This window comes from Mchenga conophoros, linkage group LG9 (genome assembly GCF_057382185.1).
Source record: "Mchenga conophoros isolate Kocher_MC1m ecotype Shallow Benthic linkage group LG9, M_conophoros_male_GT1.1, whole genome shotgun sequence".
NCBI lineage: Eukaryota > Metazoa > Chordata > Actinopteri > Cichliformes > Cichlidae > Mchenga > Mchenga conophoros.
In genome coordinates, this window is record NC_140534.1 from 15,032,332 (window position 1) to 15,050,895 (window position 18,564).

General features: G+C 40.0%; 1 protein-coding gene and 1 pseudogene across 3 annotated transcripts; both read right to left on the reverse strand.

Annotated features, from left to right (window-relative positions):
- Positions 1-1,875: 1,875 nt before the first annotated feature.
- Positions 1,876-7,789, reverse strand: LOC146567061 (uncharacterized). Of its 2 annotated transcripts, none has more exons than XM_085286629.1 (4): positions 7,697-7,789; positions 4,837-4,942; positions 3,293-3,889; positions 1,876-2,964 (listed from the first exon to the last, which is right to left on the reverse strand). In XM_085286629.1, the coding sequence occupies exons 2-4, from the start codon at positions 4,852-4,854 to the stop codon at positions 2,395-2,397; spliced, it is 1,185 nt and encodes a 394-aa protein (XP_085142755.1). In that variant the 5' UTR covers positions 4,855-4,942; positions 7,697-7,789; the 3' UTR covers positions 1,876-2,394. The 2 variants fall into 2 exon arrangements, with proteins under 2 accessions (XP_085142755.1, XP_085142754.1); XM_085286628.1 differs by having other exon boundaries at positions 1,876-2,967.
- A 3,354-nt stretch (positions 7,790-11,143) lies between these two features.
- Positions 11,144-18,237, reverse strand: LOC146567062 (uncharacterized; annotated as a pseudogene). The gene is made up of 3 exons (XR_014893863.1): positions 18,174-18,237; positions 14,909-15,014; positions 11,144-11,991 (listed from the first exon to the last, which is right to left on the reverse strand). The product of XR_014893863.1 is annotated as an uncharacterized LOC146567062 (transcript).
- Positions 18,238-18,564: the final 327 nt, after the last annotated feature.

Here is an 18,564-nt window from a genome sequence, read left to right on the forward strand (position 1 = left end):
CTTAGGTCAACTGAACTCCTCCTCCTGCTGTTTAGATGTCCTGCCAACAAGTTTTTTCAAAAAGGTCTCAAAGACTTTGGAGTCAGACCTGTTACAGATCGTCAACTTTTCTTTATTATCAGGTGTGTTTCCAGAATCACTAAAAACTGCTGTAATCAAACCTATACTGAAAAAGGACAATCTTGACAAGACACAAATGAACAACTACAGGCCGATCTCAAATCTCCCGTTTTTAAGTAAGATCATTGAATAAGCAGTTTCTCAACAGCTCAGTTACTTCTTAAAACAGAATAATTGCTACGATGCCTTCCAGTCAGGTTTTAGACAGAATCACAGCACTGAAACCGCTCTGACCAAAGTGTTCAATGACATATGTCTGAATACAGACAGTGGAAAAATGTCAGTCTTAGTTTTACTGGATCTCAGTGCAGCATTTGATACAGTTGACCACAACATATTACTCAAACGACTGGAGAACTGGACAGGTCTTTCAGGAACTGTACTAAACTGGTTCAAAACATACTTAGAAAACAGGAAATACTTTGTATCAATAGGTAACTTCAAATCTGAGCAGACAAGTATCACATGTGGAGTTCCCCAAGGTTCCATCTTGGGACCCCTTCTGTTTAACATCTACATGCTCCCACTGGCACAGATTATAAACAACAACAAAATAAACTATCACAGCTATGCAGATGACACACAAATATATATCACAATGTCACCAGGAGACCGAGGCCCTGTACAGGCTCTTGGTAAATGCATTGAGGAAATCAATGACTGGTTGTGCCACAATTTTCTCCATCTAAACAAAAACAAAACTGAGGTAATAGTCTTTGGCGCCAAAGAAAAACGATTACAGGTCACCAGAGAACTTCAATCTATACATCTAAAAACCACAAACCAGGCGAGAAATTTGGGTGTAGTGATGGATGCAGACCTAAACTTAGAGAAACACATTAAGACAATAACAAAATCAGCTTACTATCACCTCAAGAATATATCAAGGATAAAAGATCTGATGTCTCAACAGGACCTGGAAAAACTAGTCCATGCATTCATCTTTAGTAGGCTTGATTACTGTAACAGCATCTTTACAGGTCTACCTAAAAAATCAGTCAGACAACTGCAGCTCATTCAGAACTCTGCTGCTCGAGTCCTCACTAAGACCAAAAAAGTGGACCACATCAGTCCAGCTCTGAGGTCCTTACACTGGCTGCCTGTCCGTCAGAGGATAGACTTTAAAGTTCTGATGCTGGCCTATAAAGCTCTGAATGGTTTAGGACCAAAATACATCAATGACCTCCTGACCCAGTATGAACCATCCAGATCCCTCAGGTCATCTGGATCCGGTCTTTTATCAGTTCCCAGAGTCAGAACCAGACACGGAGAAGCTGCATTCAGCTTTTATGCTCCTTATATCTGGAACAAACTCCCAGAAAGCCTCAGATCAGCTGAAACACTCAGTTTATTTAAATCCAGGTTGAAGACTCACCTGTTCTCAGCTGCATTTGAATAAAGCACCACACTTTAAGCTTAAATTTCAAAACTTACATTTAACTACTGATTTTATCTACTGTTCTGATTTTATCTGTTTTGATTTTATATACTGTTGTTTGTTTGTTAATTAGTTAGTTTATTTGCTTGTTTTAATCAATTTTAAATCATGCTTTTTATTTGTTCTTGTTTCTAATGTCTCTGTAAAGCACTTTGAATCACCTTGTTGTTGAATTGTGCTATACAAATAAACTTGCCTTGCCTTGCCTTGCCTACAAGGACACAAAACATTATTTACCATCAGACCCCGAGCCCTCCATGTGTTAATCAAGACACTGCTGCTGTGCTACATCCATAAATAATGAATAAATTAGGAGCTGAAGCTAAAAGGACAGTTTATTTGTACCATCTTCATGTCAACACATTCAAGAACATCACAGATGAAAGAAACATTAAAAACTTCCACAGAAAAACAGAAACATCAAACACCTCCAAGACTCTCTTTGAAAGAACTAAAAACCTTTATTCTCATGGTCCAATCATGAGTGAACTCCCCGATGAAGCTTTGTGTGCTAAAACATGTCAGAGTTTAAAGGTTAAACATGAGTTTCCAAAACGTTTTGCTGGAGAACAATGAACTATTTGACTGAGTTTCAATTATTTACAGACGAGCAAAACCAGGACAGAGAAAAAAGGACAAAACTGACTCAGTAAAACAACAGAAAATAAGATCCCATGTAAATCTGTATTATGTAGAAGTTCAGCCCAGCAACCAGTTCAGTTCAACACAAGTTTAAATGATTCTATCTGAACTCTGTGGAGCCTGATCTCAAGCTTTTTGAGTCTGACACTGAAACCAGAGGATCTTTCTGTCTCTTCAGATTCACTGTGATCCAGTTATGGGAGTGATTTCAGCCCTGAGTGATCACGCTGATGTTTGCACAGAGCAGACAATGAGGTGAATGTTTGGGCACATTGGTAACAGTGAAACAGTTTATTAGTAACGTGGGATCGTTTGTGTTCGGAGTATGAACTGAGATTCCTGAAGCTCTTGTCACACTGGTCACAGCTGTAGTTTCCTTCCATGTGTGTACGTTCATGCTTGTTACGATGACCTGATTGTGAGAAGCTTTTGTCACAGTGTCTGCACTTGTATGGTTTCTCTCCAGTGTGGACTCGTTTGTGCTTTTTAAGTTGACCTGCAGAGGTGAAGGATGACCCACACTGATCACAGAGGTGCTTTTTAACCCCACTGTGAATCAGTTCATGTTGTTTTAAGTGATGTGGTGTGGTGAAGCTTCTCCCACATTCTTTGCAGTATTTCAGTTTGTCTCCAGTGTGTCTACGTTGATGTCTTTTTAAGCTCCTTTCATGGCTGAAAGTTTTTCCACAGAGGTCACAACGAAAGTCTTTCCCACCACCACGGTGATGACAGGGTTGAGAACTGGATCCATCTGTGTCGCTCTGCTTCTAAACAAAGACACAAAGACAGTGTAAGTCAGTCCTTCAACATTTTTATCCTGAACGTCGCCTGAAATAAAGAGCATCTCTGCAGACGTCCAATTACATTTGACTGTTTCAGTTAACACACTCAGTTTACTGGGCTGCAATAACTACAATACTACCACCATAATACTACAGTAATACTAAAATCACAACTGACATGAAAATCTGAATAATCACTCAGAGCTGCTTTTCCATGCAGTAGAATTGCTAACATGCTAACACAGTTTAATGAGCAGAGTTGTTCCAAACAGTCAGGCTAAAATGACAAGATAACAATATAAATACATACCTCACAGTAACTGCACTTGTAGAGTCTCTTTCTGGTGTGGATCTGTTGGTGTGTATTTCGGTGCCCTCCCTGGCTGAAAGTTTTTCCACAGATGTCACAGCTGTATGCCTTAATTCCAGAGTGGGTGACTAGATGACTCTGTAAGCTGCTACTGCAATTGAAAGCTCTGCCACACTGATCACAGCTGAACGGTCTCTCTCCAGTGTGAATGACCTGATGACGTTTTAGTTCAGCCTTCTCAGTAAACTCCTTCCCACACTCGTCACAGCTGTATGCCTTAATTCCAGAGTGGGTAACTAGATGATTCTGTAAGTTGCTACTGCAATTAAAAGCTCTGCCACACTGATCACAGCTGTACCCTTTAACTCCACTGTGGATGAGATGGTGTTGTTTTAGGGATTCCTTCCAGGAAAAAGACTTTCCACACAAGTCACAGCTGAACGGTCTCTCTCCAGTGTGGATGACCTGATGCTGTTTTAGATTAGCCTTCAAAGTAAAATCCTTCCCACACTCGTCACAGGTGTATGTTTTCTCTCCCTTTCTTCTGTGAGGTTTGTCGGCCTCCTGAGAGCGCTGACTTCTCGCTCCATGTTGGTCCTGCAGTGACAGAGATACAAACAGAGGCAGTGAGTGAAATGCAGTCGTGGAACAAACTCAACCTTCAAACTCCCTCCATTAACACTAGTTTTAAACCTGAAGGTGGAGTGTGGCACCAAACACCTTAAAGGTCTCTTATCCCCACCTGCTGGTAGTTCTAACACATTACATCCAACCTGCTGTTAAAAATAATTCATGACTGTTCAAACACTAAAATCATGCCCATCCCTCCTGATTGTGTACACACACACACACACACACACACACACACACACTTACTTTTTCTAGATTTATACATAACCATTCAGTGATAATAAATCCTATGTTTGTCTTATTAGCTGCTGACAAAATGATTGAACAATACTGTTTTTTTTTACATTAAGAAAAAGGCACCAAACATCAAACCTATTTAAGCCTAAACAGTAACAACATGAAAGTAGAGCAGGGCGATATGACCAAAAATATTTATCACGATATACATTTGAAAATTTGTGATAACAATATAACTGACGATGTAATTGACGCGAGACAAAATACTTTACAACTCCACAACTTTATTAGTGCAAAACACCCATCAATATATTTTCACTTAAACAAGCAGCTGTTTTTTATGTGCATTAAAGTTATATAAAAATTTAACAGTGCAAATGCAAATTGCTTGCTGAGAGTTTAACCAAAAGGATTTTCCAGAGGAAATTGGCTGACATTTGCTCCAAGGCATTTGTATTTGCACTGTTAAATTTTTATATAACTTTAATGCACATAAAAAACAGCTGCTTGTTTAAGTGAAAATACATTGATGGGGTTTTTTTGCACTGATAAAGTCGTGGAGTTGTAAAGTATTTTGTCTAGTGTCAATTTTATCGTCAGCTATATTGTTATCGCAAATTTTCAAATGTATATCGTGATAAATATTTTTGGTCATATCGCCCTGCTCTGTCTGTCACCTTCTGTGTTGAGCTCATTGTTTCCTCTGTAGTGGCTGAGCTGAGTCCAAGTAGCTGAAAATGTTCCTCTGCTGCTCCGTCAGACTCTTCTCCTCCTGCTGATCAGCTGGGACACAAAACAGATCTTTGTTAGGCTCCACACTGCACTGAAGAGTCAAAGTGTCTCATATGTTCAACAAATTTTTGCTTCCCGAGGTGTGCAAACAGACACAAAAGGTTTGAGCACGGATACCAAATTTAGCAGTATGCAGACCAGTAGCAGGAGAGACTGAGGCCTGTTATTAGAATCAAATGCCCAGTGGGCCGACACACCGATTTGCAGCATTAAGACAAAGACAGCTGTGTTTTATCCTGGAATACATTTATTTTACATTTTCTTGAAATGTTTTTCATTATAGCACTTTTACCTCCAACTAGGGGTGCAACGATACACAAAATTCACAGTTCAGTTCTGTTCGATACTTTGGTGTCACGGTTCGATATTTTTTTGATACAAAAAAAAAAAAATGTTCATGCCTTTTTAATTAGTCATTTATTAACATTATAAATATATATTTTAACTCAAAAGTACAGTTTTTAAATTTAATGTTGAAACAACAAAAATAAATAAATAAATAAATCTGATTGAGGAATCGCTCATCTTTGGAAAAGAGAGTTTATTACAGAGAAATGGCTCTTTCCAAAATAAAAGCTATTCTATACGCTTCTTCTGGGCTATATTCTCAGCAGCATATTAAACATATCAGGTCCCCATAAGGAGAATCATGTGCTAACGGCTGTCTAAATGACTCTGGTAACGTTTGTGGCATGTGTGCTTGTTGTTTTTGTCTGCTTCCACTTGTCTTTGCACTAGGATGATGTCGGCATAAATGTGCAGTCATATTCATTGTGTTCCCACTAGTGCTGTCAGCGTTAAACTCGTTAAAATGACGTTAACGCCATAACGCTGCAAATCTCCCTTAACGAGTTACCATGGATCGTGTGCGTGGGGCTGGACGGCATCAACATGTTAACGAGCTAACTGCGATAACGCAATAGTTCCCACCAATTGAGCATTGCGTGGCACATCGGACATACTGTTTTACTTTTGTCCATGACGCGCTTACCTTCAGGGTCATGCTTCACATGAACATCACGATAGTTTCAAACGCCAGATCTGAATGAAGGTGGGGGAGGTTCAATTTCGGGTAGCGTTGAGGCAGTTGCCATATTGCAACGAGCTTGGCTTCTGTCTTGCTAGCTTGCGCTGCGCTCAGTGGATCTGCACTCGACAGTGCAGCCTAGGCGGGGTAGTCGAACACAGATCTACTGAGCGCTCAACACAGACAGCATCGTTGGAAGAAAAGTTGATAAAACAAATAAAAGATTTTGTATTGTTCGATACATATGCATACCGAACCGAAAGCACTTTATCGAACGTATTTGTTTGTTTTGTTTTTTTAAAAACACACTCCCTTCACCTCTTCTACATTCTTATGTTTCTCCCAGAGCAGATCTGAGGGGCAGCCCCTCAGTCATACACATATACTTTTAATCTCACCCTTAAGGGGTGGTCCCCAGGAGTTTCACAGCATGGTTTAGAACAGTGGTTCTCAAACTGTGGTACACATACCACTAGTAGTACTTAGTCTCTCTCTGGTGGTACACGGAAAACCTCAATTTCTTTTTTAAAGACTAAACAATATGTAATTGTGGAGGTATGCAAAGATGACACAAGCATTCCTGGGGCTCTTCTGGGAGAGAGGGTGGACCAGAAAACGTCTCCCCGAGCATGAGTCCTCTATAAAGAGCAGCTTATTGCCAGTGGTTGCGGCCACTCCTGCAAGTGAGTAGTAACCCTTTGCAGCCAGCAACAGTGAATTGGTGAAGCCAGCTGTCGGAGGAAGACTTGAGTGAAGAGGAATCCGCCTTCATCTGTCTCTAGCAAGGACAGTGTGCTCTACATGAGCTCAAGAGCAATACCGTCACCCAGACCCGAGAGAGAGGGGTTTCTCGGTCCGAGGGAGTAGCGCCGTAGACGTGGACAAAATTGTTGGTACCCTTCAGTCAATGAAAGAAGAACTGACCAGGGTGTCAGTGCAGTTTGTCACACTGCGCACGCGCAAACACAAATGTCAGCGAAAAAGACGGCGCAGCACATGTGTGTGATCTGGACACAAGCGATGGGGGCACAACTTGTAGAACTTTGGAAAGCTCATTCGAGCCTTTTCGATGTGGCCTCACAAAATTATCACGACCACAACAACCGTGAAAATAGTTGGATCTACACTGCTGCTCAATCACAGCTGCCTGATCAATGTTTTTCATTAGCAATTTAGCAAAGTTGATGGTGGTGGTGTGTCTGTGTGAGTGAAAGACAGAGAGAGAGAGCGAGCGACAGAATTTCCGTTATAACCTTCATTTTATGGACGCACAGTGTGAGCACTCAGGTCGCATCAGAGCATCGGGCCGTATAGTGTGAGACCCTGCACCGTGACCTATGAACTTCTAACCCCTGCGAGTCAACGTACAGTTTGAGTAGGAGCTGAATCGCGCGACTGAAAAAAATCGCAGTGTCTGCCCAGCATTAGCCCACGTATACTACGCGATGCACGACGCACGATGAAGGCCAAAATCGGGCCGATCGCCAAAACGGTCGCACGACTCAAAAATCGGCTCAAAATGGGCCAAAAATCGCACAGTATAAGCCCAGCATAAGCCCAGCATTACACACACCCAGCTGTGGTTTCCTGTTTAGCTACACTCTGGAGAGCCTCGCCTTTAACGGTCTTCTCTCACAGAGAGCAACAGAAAGCGTCCTTCAGAAAACTTCGATAAACTCAAGATTGACTGAACAGTTCAAAGTTACCTTGACACTTACCTTTAGATGTGAGAGGTAGTGATGTGTCGAAGCTTCGAAGCGTGTTGAGTAATCTCGGGGGAATTTTTGTGAAGCGCGTATCGAGGCTCGCTTTGATTACGTATGCAGTGACGTTCGAGGCCTCGTGGGCAGTCCGTACCACGTGACTGATTCAGGAACTGGCTCGCCGGTTCGCGCCAGATTCGAAATAAAATGGGCAGCAAAACACAGCTGATTCCCTCATCACGCTGTGTTGTGGAATTGGATTACCTACGTGCTACACAGTCACTTGAGCATTTCTTCTTCGATGGAACCAGCAAGGAAGAGATTTTTTTTTCTCTTCTAATAAAGTATGCACACAGTAATAAATATCACAACTGATAAGTACCATAATATAAATAAACAACACTACAGATCCTATAATGTCTTTTAGTTTATTAAAAAGTGGAGCGCCACACAGTTTGTGTCATTATCCAGATGTACATAAGCATGATTACACAGTTACTAGGGGTGGGTTTTGATTATCGATTAAAATCGATTCTAGCTTGGATAACGTGATATTGATTCATTAAAATCCTGAATCGATTTTTAATATAAATTTATTTTGCCCCAAACGCCAGAATCTCAGGTTAAACCTCACTAAATTTCAACAACCACCAAACAGCTAAAACAGTAAATGACAGCAGATACACGTAGGCTATTATGCACAAAGACGTAAACACAAAGCGCGGTCCCGCCGACACATCAGAATCAGTGAGATGTGGCCTTTCTCACCCGACGGCACGGACACGGTTAGGGCCGAAATCCGACAGCTCGCTGGTTCTGATCTGTCGGCGGGCCTTGTGTTTTACGCCCTTTTTGCGCTGATTCTGAAGCTGTAGGTTTTACCTTTCCAAACAATATTCAGTTCAGTTCAGTTCAGTTCATTTTTATTTCAAACATTTCAAACATGTGCCTTCACAATCATTACAAAATATCATTCCATTATTTGTTTGAAAAGGAGTAGGCTGAAGTATTTACTTATTTGTCCCTACCCCCTCAAGTTTTACCATTCATTCATTTAATTTTTTTTGTCTTAAATTAAACAAACAACATATGAAACATATGAAGTAAAACAAAACATAACATACATAAATCAAAACAAGAAATTAGCAAGCCCCACCACAGTATAGTTTCTTTCATATGAAAAATACAGAATGTGTATATTTGCAGATACACAAGTTATGGAAAAACAACAAACGAAAACAAAACAAAATAACAAAAAAGAACCGCAACACCATTACCAGCAACATTACCGTCCTGGGTTAACCCCGTTTTCTTCATTCTTATACTTATTTAAAATTAGGTTTTTATATTTTACTTTAAACTGTTTTATGTTTTGACTGTCTTTTATTTCTTCTGTTAGACTGTTCCATAATTTAACTCCTGCAATTGAGATAGACATAGTTCTTAAAGTTGTTCTAGCACTTTGTATTCTTAAATTCCATTTCCCTCTTAAGTTATACCCACCTTCTCTTTCTATGAACAATTTACAGATTTCTTTGGGAAGCAATTTATTTCTTACTTTATACATTATCTGCGCTGTTTTAAGCTTCACCAAGTCTTGGAATTTGATAGCTTGCATTTTGACAAAGAGTGCATTTGTATGGTCCCTGTACCCTACATTATTTATTAATCTAATGGCCCTTTTCTGTATTATAGTTATTGTTTGTATGTTACTTTTTTAAGATGAGCAAAACTTTATTTTACTTTGGGTTAGATGGGATGAGTGATGGATGGAGGGAATTTTACTTCAGTCACAGAAATCCTAAATAGGAAGGAGGAGCAGAGTTACAGTGGATCACTATCCAGCAGGGAAACAAGATTTATTTCAATTTCTTGGGCAAAGAGTGAGATTTATGCAGTGGGCAAATTAGGGAGATGACACCATCAGATCCCGAGCCCTCCATGTGTTAATCAAGAAACTGCTGCTGTGCTACATCCATAAATAATGAATAAATTAGGAGCTGAAGCTAAAAGGACAGTTTATTTGTACCATCTTCATGTCAACACATTCAAGAACATCACAGATGAAAGAAACATTAAAAACTTCCACACTACATAAAGCAAGAAAAATAGTTTTTCTTTCAGGTGATTTCAGAAAAAACAAAACATCAAAAACCTCCAAGACTCTCTTTGAAAGAACTAAAAACCTTTATTCTCATGGTCCAATCATGAGTGAACTCCCCGATGAAGCCTTGTGTGCTAAAACATGTCAGAGTTTAAAGGTTAAACATGAGTTTCCAAAACGTTTTGCTGGAGAACAATGAACTATTTGACTGAGTTTCAATTATTTACAGACGAGCAAAACCAGGACAGAGAAAAAAGGACAAAACTGACTCAGTAAAACAACAGAAAATAAGATCCCATGTAAATCTGTATTATGTAGAAGTTCAGCCCAGCAACCAGTTCAGTTCAACACAAGTTTAAATGATTCTATCTGAACTCTGTGGAGCCTGATCTCAAGCTTTTTGAGTCTGACACTGAAACCAGAGGATCTTTCTGTCTCTTCAGATTCACTGTGATCCAGTGATGGGAGTGATTTCAGCCCTGAGTGATCACGCTGATGTTTGCACAGAGCAGATAATTTAGTGAATGTTTTGGCACATTGGTAACAGTGAAACAGTTTATTAGTAACGTGGGATCGTTTGTGTGTGGAGTATGAACTGAGATTCCTGAAGCTCTTGTCACACTGGTCACAGCTGTAGTTTCCTTCCACGTGTGTACGTTCATGATTGTTACGATTACCTGAATCTGAGAAGCTTCTGTCACAGTGTCTGCACTTGTATGGTTTCTCTCCTGTGTGGACTCGTTTGTGTCTTTTAAGCTTACATGGAGAGGTGAAGGATGACCCACACTGATCACAGAGGTGCTTTTTAACCCCACTGTGAATCAGTTCATGTGTTTTTAATCCACCTGATGTGGGGAAGTTTCTCCCACATTCTTTGCAGTATTTCAGTTTGTCTCCAGTGTGTCTACGTTGATGTGTTTTTAGGTCAGCTTGGCAACTGAAAGTTTTTCCACAGAGGTCACAATGAAAGTCTTTCCCACCACCACAGTGATGACAGGGTTGAGAACTGGATCCATCTGTGTCGCTCTGCTTCTAAACAAAGACACAAAGACAGTGTAAGTCAGTCCTTCAACACTTTTATCCTGAACGTCGCCTGAAATAAAGAGCATCTCTGCAGACGTCCAATTACATTTGACTGTTTCAGTTAACACACTCAGTTTACTGGGCTGCAATAACTACAATACTACCACCATAATACTACAGTAATACTAAAATCATAACTGACATGAAAATCTGAATAATCACTCAGAGCTGCTTTTCCATGCAGTAGAATTGCTAACATGCTAACACAGTTTAATGAGCAGAGTTGTTCCAAACAGTCAGGCTAAAATGACAAGATAACAATATAAATACATACCTCACAGTAACTGCACTTGTAGAGTCTCTTTCTGGTGTGGATCAGTTGGTGTAGTCTCAGGTAATGTGGAGCTTTAAAAGTCTTCTCACACAGGTCACATTTATAAGGTCGTCCCTCAGTGTGGATAAACATGTGTCGTTTTAACTGTGTGTCTGTAGCAAAGTATTTGCCACACTGTTCACAGCAGTACACATCATGTCTGGTGTGAATGCGTAGGTGTCTATTTAGGAACCCTCTCTGGCTGAAAGTTTTTCCACAGATGTCACAGCTGTATGCCTTAATTCCAGAGTGGGTAACTAGATGCCTCTGTAAGCTGCTACTGCAATTAAAAGCTCTGCCACACTGATCACAGCTGTACGCTTTAACTCCACTGTGGATGAGTTGGTGTCTTTTTAGGTAACGCTTCAAGGAAAAAGACTTTCCACACAAGTCACAGCTGAACGGTCTCTCTCCAGTGTGGATGACCTGATGCTGTTTTAGATGACCCTTCCTAGCAAACTCCTTCCCACACTCGTCACAGCTGTATGGCTTAATTCCAGAGTGGGTAAGTAGATGCTTCTGTAAGTTCCAACTGTGAGTAAAAGCTCTGCCACACTGATCACAGCTGTACGCTTTAACTCCACTGTGGATGAGTTGGTGTCTTTTTAGGTAACGCTTCAAGGAAAAAGACTTTCCACACAAGTCACAGCTGAACGGTCTCTCTCCAGTGTGGATGACCTGATGACGTTTTAGATTAGCCTTCAAAGTAAAATCCTTCCCACACTCGTCACAGGTGTGTTTTTTCTCTCCCTTTCTTCTGTGAGGTTTGTCGGCCTCCTGAGAGCGCTGACTTCTCGCTCCATGTTGGTCCTGCAGTGACAGAGATACAAACAGAGGCAGTGAGTGAAATGCAGTCGTGGAACAAACTCAACCTTCAAACTCCCTCCATTAACACTAGTTTTAAACCTGAAGGTGGAGTGTGGCACCAAACACCTTAAAGGTCTCTTATCCCCACCTGCTGGTAGTTCTAACACATTACACCCAACCTGCTGTTAAAAATAATTCATGACTGTTCAAACACTAAAATCATGCCCATCCCTCGTGATTGTACACACACACACACACACACACACACACACACACACACATAAACAGACGCAAACTTTTATATTATTTTATAATTTATTTTATAGTGTTGTTTCCTATTACATATTTCTATAATTTGTATAGATTTATACATAATTATTCAGCGATAATAAATCTTATGTTTGTTTATTCAAAAAGAACCCCATTAGCTTCCATGTTGCTCGTCTTCCGTCAAATACAATCACATAAAATATTATACAATAAAGTGGATTCAAAATATCAACATGATTTGGCTCTTACATCCACAGTGAAGTTTCACAATTGTTAAAATATAAGCAATCAATAATAATAATAATAATATCAATAACATTGAGGCACATTACACAATTTTAAAAAACAAACCATCTCTTACAATATTTACAACAACTAAAAGCTCTTTAAATCAGCTTTTAAATGTTCATTGAAGTTTTGAATAGTTTGAATAATTCTCTAATTTTATAAGGCAATTTATTCCACTTAAAAGTTGCTCTAAATGTAACAGTTTTACAAAAAGTTACTTTTAACTCGAGCATTTACTAAATTGCAGTTTGTTGAAAACTGTGTAATATGATTATGTATTTCATCTGGATACTGCAGCTGAGCAGAAATAAATGTGGTGTGTTTAAGAGAATTGCTTTCTTTATAAATACAAGTAAGCCATAGAATATTTTAGTCTGTACAGGAAGCCAAGAAAGTTGATAATACATTTTATCAATATTATTATAGTATGAACATCTTAACACTAATCTGGACGCTTTATTCTGGACTAACTGAAGTCTGTTAAGATCTGTCTTATTAGCTGCTGACCAAATGATTGAACAATACTCCAGATGAGACATTACTAGTGCATTAATGACATCTTTCATAATTGAAGAAGTGATACAGAAATCATTTGTAGATTGAAAGAATGTCTCATCCTAGGAGGTCTGTAACAGCTCTGTGTAGCATGAAGGGGGAGTGCGTTCACTCCCTCTACAGAGTGTTCCGGCGTAGATCACACCTCCTAGGAGAGGTCGTATCTTTTCTTATTGATTTATGGTATAGCAAGCACACGTATATCTGTTTAAGTATAAGAGCCTTTTGTTCAGATGGACCGCTAGACTCCTGGCACCAGCTTTGGGGAGTCTTCACAGGGTCACATCTGGATCTCTCACACACACACACACACACACACACACACACACACACACACACGGTACTCTTTGTGTGTATGTAGACGTCATATGTTAATGAACCGATGCATATTCATGTAACCTCAATAAAAGAACAGTGGTACGGGAGAGCGGGCGAGAGCAACTGGGGTCAAGCGAAGGAACGGCGTTTGTCCGGTCTCTCCCGTGCACGAGTACCATGAAGAACTTTGCCTACTTGTGTCTTGCTTTGCAGTGTAATTATATTGTCCTCAACGTTCCAGCGGATAGGTTCAAGCTACAAACCTATCAACCATTACAATAAACCTTCTGCTATCTTCTGTCCAAATAATTTTTTTCCAGCACAAAGCAGCTGGTGAAAATCCATAACATTTTAGTTTATCAATCAAAAGATCAAAATTTATCAAATCAAATGCAAGAAAAATGTCTGATTGTAACCTAAGGGGTTTTTTTTACATTAAGAAAAAGGCACCAAACATCAAACCAATTTAAGCCTAAACAGTAACACATGAAAGTAGAGCAGGGCGATATAACCAAAAATATTTATCACGATATACATTTGAAAATTTGCGATAACAATATAACTGACGATATAATTGAGGCGAGACAAAATACTTTACAACTCCACAACTTTATTAGTGCAAAAAAATCCATCAATATATTTTCACTTAAACAAGCAGCTGTTTTTTATGTGCATTAAAGTTATATAAAAATTTAACAGTGCAAATGCAAATTGCTTGCTGACAGTTTAACCAAAAGGATTTTCCAGAGGAAATTGGCTGACATTTGCATTTGCACTGTTAAATTTTAATACACATTAAAAAAAAAAAAGCTGCTTGTTTACGGGCTCAAAATGTGGTCATAAATATTTTGTACTTGTAAAAAAGAAATTGTGTGTGCGTAAAAAAGATTTGTGCGTGCGTAAAAAAAGATTTGTGTGCGGACTTAGAAAAAAAAAACCCTGCAAGTTACAAGTGCGGATTTTGACCCTATTTTTCTTCCTTTCATCTGATTGGTCAATCACAAATGTAACAATCCAATCAGAGAACAGATGGGTTTGGCTGTCGGAGGGGCGCTTTTTTTGAACTGCAGGTCTTTGAAGGGAATAAATGCCCTTTTACATGCCAACCCAGCGTTTTCCTTCATCACCACGAAGGAAATCTGATTGACCAATCAGATGAAAGGAAGAAAAATAGGGTCAAAATCCGCATTTGTAACTTGCAGGGTTTTTTTTTCTAAGTCCGCACACAAATCTTTTTTACGCACACACAAATTCTTTTTACACATACAAATCTTTTTTACAAGTACAAAATATTTATGACCACATTTTGAGCCCATACTTGTTTAAGTGCAAATACATTGATGGGGTTTTTTTTGCACTAATAAAGTTGTGGAGTTGTAAAGTATTTTGTCTTGCATCAATTATATCGTCAGTTATATTGTTATCGCAAATTTTCAAATGTATATCGTGATAAATATTTTTGGTCATATCGCCCTGCTCTGTCTGTCACCTTCTGTGTTGAGCTCATTGTTTCCTCTGTAGTGGCTGAGCTGAGTCCAAGTAGCTGAAAATGTTCCTCTGCTGCTCCGTCAGACTCTTCTCCTCCTGCTGATCAGCTGGGACACAAAACAGATCTTTGTTAGGCTCCACACTGCACTGAAGAGTCAAAGTGTCTCATATGTTCATCTGACCACAAAAAACAAAAGAATTTTGCTTCCCCAAGTGGGCAAACAGACACAAAAGGTTTGAGCACCGATACCAAATTTAGCAGTATGGCAGACCAGTAGCAGGAGAGACTGAGGCCTGTTATTGGAATCAAATGCCCAGTGGGCCGACACACTGATTTGCAACGATAAGACTCTTGGTGGCGCTGTCACTTGGTGTTCGCTCGCTCTGCGGTAGAGTATCACTTCCTGTTCCTGCTCAAACACAGTGGTGTTTCTGAGTAGCTTATTTGCTTAGCAATTTAATTAACAACTTTTAAATACATTCTTTTTCATAGTATAATCTTCACGTGCTTCATGCGAAGCACACTTTCTGTGTACTCACTACCTAATTCATAGCCAAAGTATTCACTCACTTTCTCTGTACTGTTTCGCTAGCTTAGCTTAGCTCGTAGCCGACTCGTTAGCACCATGGCTACTTCACCTGTCCCTCCTGCACTTTCTTGCTCATTGTGTCAGATGTTTAGTTACTCCTCGGCCTCCTTTAGCAGTAATGATATCTGTAACAAATGTAGCATATTTGCAGCGCTGGAGGCCAGGATTACTGAATTGGAGACTCAGGAGGCTTCGCACCCTTCATTCACCCATAGCTAGCCAGGCCCCTGTAGCTGGTGCAGCCGAAGATAGCGTAGGCCCCGCTAGCTGTTCCCCGGCAGACCCCAAGCAGCTGGGGAAAGAGGGCGGCTGGGTCACGGTGAGGAGGAAGCATAGTCCTAAACTAACCGTTTTCCCCCACTCGGCGACACACCCGCCGGGGGTCGAACTCTGGTAATTGGTGATTCTGTTCTCAGACATGTGAAGCTAGAGACACCGGCAACCATAGTCAATTGTCTTCCAGGGGCCAGAGCAGGCGACATTGAAGGAAATTTAAAACTGCTGGCTAAGGGTAAACGTAAATTCAGTAAGATCATAATTCACATCGGCAGTAATGACACCCGGTTACACCAATCGGAGGTCACTACAATCAATATTGAATTGGTGTGCAACTTTGCCAAAACAATGTCGGACTCTGTAGTTTTCTCTGGTCCCCTCCCCAATCAGACCAGGAGTGACATGTTTAGCCGCATGTTCTCCTTAAATTGCTGGCTGTCTGAGTGGTGTCCCAGAAACGATGTGGGCTTCATAGATAATTGGCAAACCTTCTGGAGGAAACCTGATCTTGTTAGGAGAGACGGCATCCATCCCACTTTGGATGGAGCAGCTCTCATTTCTAGAAATATGGACAAATTTATTAAACCCCCCAAAATATGACTATCCAGAGTTGGGACCAGGAAGCAGAGTTGCAGTCTTACACGCCTCCCTGCAACTTCTCTCCTCCTGCTACCCCCCCCCCCCCCCCAAACCTATCTCCATAGAGACTGTGTCAGCTTCCAAAAAGACAAAAAACAAACTAAAAACCAGCAACAAACAACTTAAACATAAACAATTACAAAGAAAGAACAATACAGTATCCACCTCTGAACCAAAGAGTAAAACAGTGAAATGTGGATTATTAAATATTAGGTCTCTCTCCTCCAAGTCTCTGTTAGTACATGACTTAATAATTGATCAACAAATTGATTTACTCTGCCTTACAGAAACCTGGTTGCAGCAGGATGATTATGTTAGTTTAAATGAATCAACACCCCCGAGTCATTCTAACTACCAGAAATCTCGAAGCACAGGCCGAGGGGGCGGTGTGGCAGCAATTTTTCACACTAGCCTATTAATTAATGAAAGACCAAGACAGACTTTCAATTCATTTGAAAGTCTGATGCTTAACATTGTCCACCCCAGCTGTAAAACCAGTCTTACTTGTTATCATCTATCGTCCACCTGGGCCTTACACAGAGTTTGTCTGATTTCTCAGACTTTACATCTAATTTAGTTCTGAGTTCAGATAAAAATATTTATTGTGGGTGATTTTAACATCCATGTAGATGCTAAAAATTACAGCCTCAGCATGGCATTTAATCTGTTATTAGACTCAATTGGCTTCTCTCAAAATGTAAAAGAAGCCACCCACCACTTTAATCACACTCTAGATCTTGTTTTAACATATGGCATAGAAACTGAACATTTAACAGTGTTTCCTGAAAACCCTCTCCTGTCTGATCATTTCCTGATAACATTTACATTTACAATAATTGATTACACAGCGGTGGAGAGTAGACTTTATCAAAGTAGATGTCTTTCTGAAAGCGCTGTAACTAAGTTTAAGAATATAATCCACCCACTGTTATCATCTTCAATGCCCTGTACCAACATAGAGCAGAGCAGCTATCTGAACGCTACCCCCAACAGAGGTCGATTAACTGCAGGAATGTCTTAAAGACATAAAGACCTGGATGGCCGCTAACTTTCTGCTTCTTAATTCAGATAAAACTGAGGTTATTGTACTCGGCCCTGAAAAGCTTAGAAATATGGTATCTAACCAGATTCTTACTCTGGATGGCATTACCTTGGCCTCCAGTAACGCTGTGAGGAACCTTGGAGTCATTTTTGACCAGGACATGTCCTTCAACGCACATATTAAACAAATATGTAAGACTGCTTTCTTCCATTTGCGCAACATCTCTAAAATTAGAAATATCCTGTCTCAGAGTGACGCTGAAAAACTAGTTCATGCATTTATTACTTCCAGGCTGCACTACTGTAATTCATTATTATCAGGATGTCCAAAAAACTCACTGAAAAGCCTTCAGCTACAGAACAATGGAGGTTTCCGTTATATGGTAACGCCTGCAACTCACGTGACGCCCAGAATTGTACATACTGATGCTCGAGAGCGCGCGTGTGATGCAAGTATGTGTAGAGTGTTGAGCGCGTGATCAGTGTTGAGAAAAACAACTCACGAAACTTGACCTTTCTTTACTCGTGGCTCACTTGCACTTCTAATATATTCGTTTGCACACTTACACACACACAGCTGTGGTTTCCTGTTTTGCTACACTCTGGAGAGCCTCGCTTTTAACGGTCTCCTCTCACAGAGAGCAACAGAAAACTTCATTCAGAAAACTTCGAAAAACTCGAGATTGACTGAACTCAGTTCAAAGTTACCTTGACACTTACCTTTAGATGTGAGAGGTAGCGATGGTCCGCTTGAAGCTGACGCTCCGGTGCGTGTGTCAGAAAGATTAACTGCTTCAGAAGCACTTTGTCGAGGCTTGATTCGTTTGGCCAGAGTCACGTGATTAGTGACGTCTGAAGCTTCATTTAGAACGTACTTTTTTACTGAACTTTATTGAAACACAATAAGTATACAACATACAAACAGATGAAGTTTAAGAAAGAACAGAACATGAACATACAAAACCAGGGGTAAAAAAAATAATTATATGAGTACGCGCAAAAATCAACATATATAAATATTGCTCCTTTTTGTTGGTTGAGTCTGATATTGATTGTATGTACTATTCCATATCCTTATAAAAAAGCAGAAATGTGGTGTTTTATTAATAAA

Excerpts from the sequence above, each read along its gene's own strand:
- LOC146567061 (XM_085286628.1), bottom strand. Across the intron at positions 2,968-3,292 it reads ACAAGTGCAGTTACTGTGAG|AAGCAGAGCGACACAGATGG; the intron begins GTATGTATTTAT and ends GTCTTTGTTTAG.